General features: G+C 47.0%; 1 protein-coding gene across 1 annotated transcript; it reads left to right on the forward strand.

Annotated features, from left to right (window-relative positions):
• The first annotated feature begins 961 nt into the window (after positions 1 to 961).
• LOC121159485 (HLA class II histocompatibility antigen, DQ beta 1 chain-like) lies at positions 962 to 10,145 on the forward strand. Its single transcript, XM_040984645.1, has 6 exons — positions 962 to 1,145; positions 3,223 to 3,492; positions 7,852 to 8,133; positions 8,599 to 8,709; positions 9,168 to 9,191; positions 9,782 to 10,145. Exons 1-6 carry the CDS (start codon positions 1,037 to 1,039, stop codon positions 9,793 to 9,795), a joined length of 810 nt encoding a protein of 269 aa, XP_040840579.1. The 5' UTR covers positions 962 to 1,036; the 3' UTR covers positions 9,796 to 10,145.
• Positions 10,146 to 11,256: the final 1,111 nt, after the last annotated feature.

Genomic DNA, 11,256 nt, shown 5'->3' on the forward strand with positions numbered 1-11,256 from the left:
TCAAAATTTTATTTATTTAAGATGGGCTAGAGAGTGGGAAAATAAGAGGGAGAAGGAGAGAGACAAAGAGGAGCCCACTTATTGGTTCACCTCCAAATGCCCTCCTGGCCTGGTTAGCCTGAAGCTGGGGAGCTAGCAACCCAAGCCAGATATCCCACAATGAGTGGTAGGAGTCAGCCACTTGAGTCATTGCCATGTCTCCCAGGGTCTGCATCAGCAGGAAGCTGGAGGAAAATAAGCCGATGAGCTCCAATATGGGACACAGATGTCCTACCCTACAGCTTAACCTCTAGGCCAAAGACCCACCTGAAAGTCAGACAAGTATCATAAAGATGTCCACTCCTAGGGGCTGGCATTGTGGCATAATGAATTACCACCTGCATCACCAGCATCCCAGATGGGCGTAGATTTGAGTCCTGGTTGTTCCTTTTCCAATCCAGCTCCTTGCTAATGTGCCTGAGAAGGCAGCAGGAGATGTCCCAGTTTTGCTTCGATCTCTACACACACACTGAAGATCTGGATGAAGCTCCTGGCTTTGGTCTGGCCCAGCCCCAGCTCTTGTGGCCATTTGGGGAGTGAGCCAGTGGATGGAACATCTCTCTCTCTCTTTTTAACTCTGCCTTAAACATAAATATATATATATATATATATATATATATATATATATATTTTTTTTTTTAAAGAGTTGTCTACTCTTGAATTCTTTTGACTTCTGGGTCTTTAACCAGTAAGGCATCCGGTCTTCAGAGGTGGACAGACATCTATAATTTGACCTAGATAGGTATTAGAGGTTCATTCGGTGCAATTTGGTGAAGACAGTGCCAGGCACTGGATTGAGAACCTTCAGAAAAACATGTCTGCCTGGAGACAGATGATGTCTCCTGTAGCTCCAGTGCTGATTGGTTCCACCCCTAGGGGCTCTCCAATCCCAACATGCCTGGATTCTTGCTTAGGTTTTTATTCCCCAAGGTAGGCAGGTCAGATCTATTAGGTGCAAGTTTTGCTAACAAACATTGCTCTATCTTTGTTCTCAAGTATGACTTGGCAGATGGCTCTGCAGCTTCAGAGTGGCCTCCAGGGAGCAGCTGTGATGGTGATCCTGATGGTGCTGGGTGCCCCAGTGGCTGAGGGCCGTGACTCTCCAGGTAAGTGCAGGGCAGCTGCTTCTGGAAACCCACTATGGGGAGAAGGCTTGCCTTGGGCTGGTGTGTGGGGAACGGTGGTCTCCATGAGCTTAGCACGTCCTCCTCATTGTAAGAACATAGCCTCCCCCACATGGGCTCAAGCCTGGGGAGTGTTACAGTGACAAGGAGAAGACATTTGTCTGTGACAGGATAAAGTGCCCAGTGGGTCAGGAAACTCAGACTTATCCTCCAAGGTCCCTCCTTACTTTATCTTTCCTAAGCAGCAGTCCTTCAGTTTGAGGCTCTGGGTCTGGAAAGTGGAGGGCGGCAGCAGTCTCTGGTTTTGAGGACCAGCAGCTTACACTCCTGACTCTGAGGGAAGGATTCAAGAAAACACACTCTTGGTACATGACTGAAGCCAAATGCTAACCAACTACTGAAAGGGAATCTCACCCTCGGGGTTCACTGACGTGGGCAAATGGCAACTTGAGTGGGATTCAGAGTCATGACTTGACGGTGGGCTGAACTGAGGACAAGAGAATAGGTGCAAAACAGGAATTTTAAAAAAGATTTATTGGAAAGTCAGATATATAGAGAGGAAGAGAGACAGAGAGGAAGATCTTCCGTCCGATGAATCACTCCCTAGGTGAGAGCAATGGCCAGTGCTGTGCTGATCCGAAGCCAGGAGCCAGGAACTTCTTCCAGGTATCCCACACGGGTGTAGGGTCCCAAGGCTTTGGGCCATCCTCGACTGCTTTCCCAGGCCACAAGCAGGGAGCTGGATGGGAAGTGGAGCTGCCGGGATTAGAAATGGCGCCCATATGGGATCCTGGCGCGTTCAAGGCGAGGACTTTAGCCGCTAGGCCATGCCGACGGCCCCTGAAAAACAGGAATATTAAGGATCAAGCCTACTAAGAAAACGCTCATTTCAGACATGAGTATCTAATATAAATGTTCAGTCTTTCAATGTGCCTAGTTGTAGGTATTATGAGACTTTATTTTTACACAATTAAACAACCACTTTCCTATAAGAACTCTGCTCTTCCCATCACAACTTAAGGCTAGCTGGCATCTAAGATAACATTAGCAGACACCAATGTGACAACCATGCAGCTACTGTTGGATGGCCTGCCCATGCCGGTCACTGGTGCAGTGTAACTAGAATCTGTGAAAGGTCAAGGCTTACGCTGGTCTCCTGATAAGGCTTCCTAACGTCACAGGAGCAAAGGAGCCTCACTCTCCAGTTTGTGGGGGTGGCAGGATCTCACCCACCTCCACCACAGAGAGCAAACCGGGATATGGCGAGAAGGGCACTAGCCCAGAGGCAGGGCGATACACGTGTCTGGACGGGCTGGGGGGCTATCGAACCTGAGACCTTTTTCGTCATTCCCTGTAGCTCCTTGGCCTCTGTGGATTCTTGAACCCGGGGCTCCTGAGAGTTAGGAAAAGTGAGCCCCGTCCCTCCCAGTGCCGGGTGCAGGTGCAATCCACCGCTCTGGGTATGGGGCGGATCCCGGGAGCCCTCGGAGGAGCGGCCGCTGGGCCCGGGAGGAGCCGACCCGGGTGCCCGGGTTCGGGAGGCGCTGGGCTGGCTGGGAACCCGAGGGGCTGTGGTCCAGCAGGGCCTGGGAGGAGCCGACTGGGGTACCCGGGTTCCAGAGGCTTGGGGCTGGCTGGGAGCCTGAGGAGATGCGGCTATGTAGGGCCCGGGAGGAGCCGACCCGGGTGCCCGGGTTCCAGAGGCTTGGGAATGGCTGCGAGCCCTCGGAGGAGCGGCCCAGCAGTGCCCGGGAGGAGCCGACCCGGGTAACCGGGTCTTGAGGCTTGGGGCTGGCTGGGAGCCCTCGGAGGAGCGGACGCAGGTCCCGGGAGGAGCCGACCCGGGTGCCCGAGTTCCAGAGGCTTGGGGCTGGCTGGGAGCCCGAGGGGCTGTGGTCCAGCAGCGCCCGGGAGGAGCAGACCCGGGTACCCGGGTTCGGGAGGCGCTGTGCTGGCTCCGGGCTGCTCTGGCCTCTGTGTCCGCCCGGCACAGCGGCCGCGGGGTCGGGGAGGAGCTGCCGAGCCGGCCGGGACTGACTGCGCCCTTGATTCCCCGCAGAGGATTTCGTGTACCAGTTTAAGGGCATGTGCTACTTCACCAACGGGACGCAGCGGGTGCGGGGTGTGGCCAGATACATCTACAACCGGGAGGAGTTTGTGCGCTTCGACAGCGACGTGGGCGAGTTCCGGGCGGTGACCGAGCTGGGCGAGCCGGACGCCAAGTACTGGAACAGCCAGCCGGACCTCCTGGAGCAGGAGCGGGCCGCGGTGGACACGGTCTGCAGACACAACTACGAGCTTGAGTTCCCTGCAATCTTGGAGCACCGAGGTGAGCGCCTGCCCCTCCGCCGAGTCTCTGCTCATGTGTGTGTGCGTGTGTGTGTGTGTGTGTGTGTGAGAGAGAGACCGGTGTGTGTGTGTGTGTGTGTGTGTGTGTGTGTGTGTGTGGCCGGTCTCGTGTGTGTGTGTGTGTGTGTGTGGTCTGTGTGAGACTGGCCTCGTGTGTGTGTGTGTGTGTGGTCTGTGTGAGACTGGCCTCGTGTGTGTGTGTGTGTGGTCTGTGTGAGACCGGCCTCGTGTGTGTGTGTGTGTGTGTGTCTGTGTATGTGTGTGTGTGTCTGTGTGGCCGGCCTTGTGTATGTGTGTGTGTGAGACCGGCCTTGTGTGTATGTGTGTGTGTGGCCGGTCTCGTGTGTGTGTGTGTGTGTGTGTGTGTGTGTGACCGGCCTCGCCGATCCGAGTCCCAGCTGTGTGGAGAGGACGCGGCGGGGACCTAGGAGAGCCCGAACCCCAGCAGCCCCGGGGTGTTTCCTGCGGAGGCGGGTTCAGCTGCCCGATGTGCCCCTACCCTTAGTTCTCTGTTCATTTCTCAGTCCCACACATTCCCGTTTCTTATCTTACACGTGCTTGCCGCCCCCTTGCTTATCTGTGCGCTGTGCCCTCTGCCGGGAGGGTGGGCATCCGCCGCGGTCCTGGGAACCACCTCACCAGGCCAGGACCCACCTGCTGAGCTCAGGCCGCTGAGACGCCCAACAGGCTCCACACAATGGACCCACGGCTGATTCACAGCCTCATGCCCCGGACCTTGAACACACTGTAGGTAATACAGTAAGGTTGTGGCATTGTATTTGGACGTTTCCTTTTCAGTTCAGTCTCCATTTCTCCTTCCGCTTTTCCGCCCTTCTGCCTTCTGTCCTTCTGCCCTGCTGGCTTTTGCTCTTCTATGCACTGGTTGAGGCTAGGTGGAAGCCAGGAGCCAGAATTGCAATGAGTCTCCCATGTTAGTGTCAGATACACTTTTACCCGAGCCATTATCTGCTGCCTCCCAGCGTGTGCAGGAAGTTGGAACTGGAATCCACACACCAGTGTATGGGATGGGGTCATCTAAAGCCGTGGCTTAACTGGTGCAACAAACTCCAATCTGATTCAGTTTAAGTGGTAGTCATGAGTCCTAGAGCTGTTGGAGGAGAGGGCTGTCACATGATGGCAGGTGGCATAAACTCAATGCATCATAGTTGATAAATAAATGTTCTTGGCTGACCATCCATTAGGCTCAAGAGATACAGAATGGTAAATAGGTTTAAAAATGGACTCCATCAGTTGCTTTTACTGTTTTACCTAGTGCTTTAAAGTAAATGCCTATTGATTTGGATCCTAGTATTTCAGAATTTGTGAATGCAAAGTCCTAGGTGAAAGTGTTTGCCAAAAACAAAAACAGCAATGATGTTGTAAGGGAGAGTTTTTACTTTTGAAAAACTCAATGAGTTATTAATTCAAAGAGCAGAAATTTCAGTAGATAGATTTAAGATGCTAAAATATTGAATGAAAATTGTCCCAGGCTTCTTTTGGTGTAGATTCTGTCTCTCTTGCTCTGGCTTTTTCTCTTTCCACCCCTTAGTATCAGCACATTAGGGTACATGTATAGAAAAATAATTATATTTATTTATTTACTTGTAAAGATTTATTTATTTCTATTTGAAATCCAGATTTACAGAGAGAGATCCTCCATCCACTGGCTCATCCTCCAAATGGCTACAATGGCTGATGCTGAGTCAATCTGAAGCCAGAAGCTTCTTTTGGTCTCCCATATGGGTGCAGGACCCAAGGACTTGAACCATCCTCCACTGTGTCCCAGGCCATAAGCAGGGAGCTAGATCAGGGCTGGAGCAGCTAGAACATGAACTGGTGCCCAAATGGGGTGCCAGTGCCACAGGCGGAGGATTAGCATGCTGTTCCATGCACAAGCTCCAATTATACTTATTTAATTATCACCTCATGATGATCACTTACCAAATTTCATTTAGATTATCTGTTCTCAGCTTTCTTGGAAAGTTGAAATTAGCATCAGCATTTTATGTGTGTTTATGTTGATATTTACTGAACACTCTGTTAACTTACAGTCACTTACCAAGTCCTGAAGCTTCCTCAGAACACTCAGCAGTACTAATGTGTAGAACTGAATGGAAGCAAAGTCTCCTGGAAGCTGTCTAGGATCAGCAGTAGCAATGTGACTGTTTTGCTGCCTATTTTCAATGTTAGAGGGGTAGAATGTATTTTCAAGGTTTGAACATTCATGATTATGGGAAGGTGCTGTACCTTCATGGGTATAACTGGTGCCTATGATGCTGGTATCCCATAAGGGCATGAGTTTGAGTCCTGGCTTCTAAACTTCTGATCCAGCTCCCTGTTAATGCGCTGGGAAAGTAGCAGAGGTTGGCTCAAGTCCTTGGATCCCTGCACCCAAGTGGGAGATCAGAAGCTCTTGACTTCTGGCTTTGGCCTGGCCCAGCCCTGGCCCTTACGGCCTCTGGGAAGTGAACCAGGGGATGGAAGATCTCTCTCTGCCTCTGCCCGCTTCTCTGTCTGCAACTGTGCCTTTCAAATACATACATGAAGTTGAGTAAAAAAAATCATGATTAATCAAAGCTTGGCTCCAGTTTTATCTGCCTTTTTACTCTTGTTTTTTTCTACACTGTGTTCTTATGCCCCTAAGCATTTACATTTTTGTTCTTTAATTATTTTTTTGTGAAAAAACTTAGGCCTTCTATATTTAATTCAAATCAGTGTAAGATAGATATATTAATCCATGTAATTGATTATGATATTAGTGAGGCTCTGGGAAAGAGAACTGAGCATGAGTTAAAAGTCAGAACTGAAAACACGCTCATTTCCAGATGGTGCTCATGATTGCCATTTATTCAGTTGCAGGGGCCACCTGCTGACCTCAGCCACTCCCAGTTATACTTACATGCTCATGTCACGCTCTCATTAATTCAAATCTGCTTCTACAATGATGTTCAATAGTTTCTATAGAGAACATATGTAATAGTGTCTTATTCCAGAAGAAAAAAAGTCATTCTTTTTTTTTTAAAAGATTTATTTTTATTTTTATTGGAAAGTCAGATTTATGAAGAGAAAGAGACAGATTTTTCACTCACTGATTGACTCCCCACCTCAATGGCTGGAGCTGAGCTGATCCAAAGCCAGAAGTCAGGAGCTTCTTCCAGGTCTCCCATGTGGGTGCAGAGTCTCAAGGCTTTGGGCCATCTTCCATTGCTTTCTCAGGCCACAAGCAGGGAGCTGGATGGGAAGAGGAGCAGCTGGGGTATGAACTGGTACTCATATGGGATCCCAGCAGATGCAAGGCAAGGACTTTAACCACTAGCCTATTGGGCCAGGCCCAAGAAAAAAGTCATTCTTAAGAGCAAGAGAACAAAGTAGTGTAGACAGCTAGGAATTAAACTCTTGAATGTTAAAAGGGGGGAAAAGAACACCAATTGTATAAAATATCCATTAATATCTAATAATTAATAACAGTAATAAATAAAAATTCGTATTCACTAGTCTATAATAGACTATAATTTCATACCAGGAGAATAAAGATATGCAGTAAGATAGTCTGAGAATAACGGGTAAGATAGATAGGGAAAAGTGTGCCATATTTGGCCATGAGCGCCAACCAAGAAAATAAAGGAATAGAAGCATGGGCAAATGGCATACATTTGAGCCAAGGGTAGAATAAAAGCTGAGAAGGGTGGATGCTCTTTGATGGAAATATGTAGGGTTTGCCCTTGATTCCCTATATTGTGAGTATTACAGGTTGAAATTACAGAATACAGCCTGCTGGAGAAGCATTCCTTGCAGGAATGATGTGATGGTCACTGTTGTCCTACTTTGTTGTGTAATTTCTCTTCCCATGTTACTGTTCATTGAATCATGACGTGCTAATGATCTCCCACCAGCAAGCAAGAGGCATAGTTATTGCATCTTCTCTACTGTGATGAACACTGGTACTAACAGAAAACTAAAACTAAAACTAAAACTAAAACTAAAACTAAAACTACTAAAAGTATCACTGTGAGAGATGACTTTCAATTTCAATACCAGTCAAGGGAAAAGGGTGTATTATTGCTTTTATTTTAAATTTTATAAATGATGTTCTATATAACTTAGTGATTTTTAATTTTATAGAGCTTCAATGTTTTCAACATAGCAACTGTCACAGTATGGTTTTTGTTTTTCCTTATTACACTGATGTTTAATACATGCCACCAAACTAATAAAAGGCAATGCTCAGATTCTAATCCAAGACTTTCCATTTTGATACCAAGGAGTAATTCTTCTCCAATGGACTTCCCATGTGCACTCACATCTCACTCAGTCTTTTCCTGTCTGTTGCTCCCTTCAGAGGTGCCTACAGTGACCATCTCCCCATCGAAGAGAGAGGTTCTGGATCGCCACAACATGTTGGTCTGCTCGGTGACAGATTTCTATCCAGGTCAGGTCAAAGTCCGGTGGTTTCGAAACAACCAGGAGGAGACAGCTGGTGTTGTGTCCACTCCCCTTATTAGGAATGGGGACTGGACCTTCCAGATCCTGGTGATGCTGGAGATGACTCCACAGCGAGGAGATGTCTACACCTGCCACGTGGAACACCCCAGCCTGGACAGTCCCATCATGGTGGAGTGGAGTAAGGAAAAGATTGTATTCTTACCACAAGACAGAGGGCAGATCTCCCTCTGGCCCATCCTGTCCATTATCCTTGGGGTCAGTGCTGAGCTGGGAATCCCAGGAGACTGGTGCACCTGCTGGCCCATGGCAGTAATGTTGGAAGATTTGCAATCTCATTATCTTTCCAGATAGAGGCAGGTCACTCTACACATTGTGACCTGCAAAGCCAGCCTTGTTAACCTTGGAGAACTATTATAGGTTGTGTATGTGCCCCTGAGGAGCAGGAATCTGCTTCCCCCTCTCTCTTGCCTACCTCCTATGTCCAGGGATATTTGCTGGTCTTTCTCTTTGTGAGAGATAGTTAGAATGCAAGACTAGGCTACCCTGGCACCTCTACTTCTTGTACCTTAGATTGAACTTGAGTCCTCAGCCAGGGACATTGCTATGTGTGGACAAACACTGATACTTGGGTTCTGCTCCCCAGGGGCACAGTCTGAATCTGCCCAGAGCAAGATGCTGAGTGGTGTTGGGGGCTTTGTGCTGGGGCTAATCTTCCTGGGACTGGGCCTTATCATCCATCGCAGGAGTCAGAAAGGTGAGGAGCACTGAGGGGTGGATAGGGGAAATGGGGAAGATGGGCTGTGCTTGAGACTCTCTGCCCCTATAGGCTGCTTCTTTGTCCCTGACTCTGAAAAGAAGTATGGCTAGAGGAGGGAGGATGGGCTGGAGGAGGTGGGCAACTTAGGGGGAGACTTTGAATCTGATTTTTTGGTTGAAAGGCAAGCCTGATAGAGAGTTGGTGGAGTTTATCCTAAGACTTTCTTACAGTCACTTTTATCTAACTACATCCATTCAAAAATCTTTCCCCATTGAGAGGGACATCAGCTTTTATTTTCATTTATTTTGGAAGATTTTAGTTTAGGATGGTTAAGGTCTTATGGAACAATAATAGGGTGAAAATATAACTCTCGGAGTTACAGTTCTTATTTTTCTTTGGAGTAGGAGTGGTTGTTTGCTTAATGAGAATTTTCTCTATGTACCTTCCTTTTGTAGGACCTCGTGGACCTTCACCAGCAGGTAAATATCATCCCTGGTCCAGTGGGTGACAGGAGTGTGAGTATAAGAGAAAAGGGCATGAAGTAGGTATATCTGGGCTCAATGGTCTCAATTCATAGCTTGCTCTGCTGTGGTGATCAAGATTTGGGAGAGAAACTTGCAAGTTTCTGTAAAAAGTTGCAAAGGTTGTTCTAGAGAATCAAACCACAGCTTTCTGGGATCTTTCTATGAACTTGAGACAAAGCCACTTCTTGGGTGTTAGGACACAGAGTGATGCCCACTTTGAGTCACTGGTTGCTACTGTCTGTAGACTTTTATCAGTGAACCACTTAGTGATGGTGAGTTACTAGAGGGTGAATTATCATGTACTTCAGCCAAAAGATTGAATCTTTCCTTTTTCTATGTAAAAGAAACATCTGTTCTACTCCATTGCACCTACATCAGCTGAAGTTCCATGTATTCTTTAGCTGATTTCAGCTTCACATAGATCCTGAGGGAGGTGATGACGACATGCTTTGGGCTTTAGGTTTTTCCAAGGCAGGACCTGCAGGGAGAGGAGAGGGAACATCTATCCGGGGGTGTGTGCTGATCATCCTCCATCTCTTCTACAGGGCTCCTGCACTGACACCTAAGGACGTTTTGACTTGGATTGATTATTTCTCTAATGCCTGCCTTCCTGGCCTGGCCTGTAACTCCCTGTTGCTTCAGTTAACATGTCGCCCTCTGAAATCATAGGTCTACTGTGATGCTGTTGTAGCTGCCAGCTCATCTCCTGTGACCCCTCCCTAAGGATCTGGTTATGACTCAGCTTCCTGTGCTGACCCTGAGTCTCTGTGTGCTCTCAGCTGTGACTACTCAATCCTAAAGGTTTCTCTTGTTCCATTCCGCACTCCCACAGATTGCTTGAGAGAGGTAGATCAAAACCATTTGCCTGTATTTGGGATTTATTTTGTAATTAAATATGATTATGAGTTATTTGTATCGTAAGCCTCTTAATTGGGTGGGTTCAGGAAGCTGCTACAAGAATAAAGGAAGAGATTTTGAAGCAACTAGACCATCCTGTGGATAGGAGTTATTTCTTGAAAGAGCTACTGTATAAGGGTAGACAAAAGAGAAAGAAATCAGTTTAGCTGTCACGCCGTTCATGGCTTTTATTATGAAGTTCAAAGAAACGACAATCTATCTGTCAGTCTGGTGACTTGTGCATGGAAGCATGTGTACATACTTAGGTACATACATAGTGACCTCTGGTGCCACAGAGAACCCAAATATTTCAAGTATAGCCTGGAAAGTCACATTGGCAGAGACCATTTTTTATTTTTTAGAAAGTTGAATGAGAAATTAAAATATATGTTATTCTTAGCAGGATAGTAAAAGTCAACTTAAACTTACTTTACTTGTGTAATAGGAAGTCTGGGTTAATCAGGTTTCAGAAATAGATTGAGATATTTATATTCAGCTCTGCTTTCTCTTTATCTCCATGTACTTTTCTCTCTTTTTCTGTGCCTTTTTGTCCCTCCATATTTCTTAGGTTTTTTTTCTGCTTATTTTTATGTCTTTCTCTTTGTCTCATTTGTCGTGTCCCTAGTTTTCACTGCATTTCTGTTTCTAGTATCTAGTAGATATCTAGTGGTACCTTTGTCACTATTAATCTGTAGTTATGTTTATGTTTCATTTTTTTCACATTTTATTATTATTGCTATCATTTTATGACACAGTTCCATATTCCCTTATCCCCTCCCCAATTCCTTCTCCCCCGTTTCATTTTGGAAGTCTAATTTGTGCATTTCTCTTTTTAGTCACCTCACTTCATCTCTCTATATATGTGTCCCTCTCTTTTGTGTGTTTCTGTCATGTTTGTCAGAATTTGAAGCATGTTGGCAAAGATTCTGATTGGCCAATCCTGGGTCACATGAAGACTTTTTAATAACACCATGTTATAGATGGATGCATGTTATAGATGGATCCACCCCTATATCAGAAGTAGGGACTCAGTTTCCAGCTCCTGGTGATGCTGCAGACATCTGCTTCTTTGGCATGGAGCACCTCAGCCTCCAGAGCCCCACCACCATGGACTGGTAGAAAG

This window comes from Ochotona curzoniae, unplaced genomic scaffold, assembly GCF_017591425.1.
Source record: "Ochotona curzoniae isolate NIBS_2020 unplaced genomic scaffold, NIBS_Ocur_1.0 contig_4293, whole genome shotgun sequence".
NCBI lineage: Eukaryota > Metazoa > Chordata > Mammalia > Lagomorpha > Ochotonidae > Ochotona > Ochotona curzoniae.

What these genes read in the sequence shown, in the direction of transcription:
- LOC121159485 (XM_040984645.1), top strand. Translation starts at nt 1,037, where the DNA reads ATGACTTGGCAGATGGCTCTGCAGCTTCAGAGTGGCCTCCAGGGAGCA. An exon ending in TGAGGGCCGTGACTCTCCAG is followed by an intron (nt 1,146 to 3,222) that starts GTAAGTGCAGGG and finishes GATTCCCCGCAG; the next exon opens with AGGATTTCGTGTACCAGTTT. An exon ending in CCATCGCAGGAGTCAGAAAG is followed by an intron (nt 8,710 to 9,167) that starts GTGAGGAGCACT and finishes TTCCTTTTGTAG; the next exon opens with GACCTCGTGGACCTTCACCA.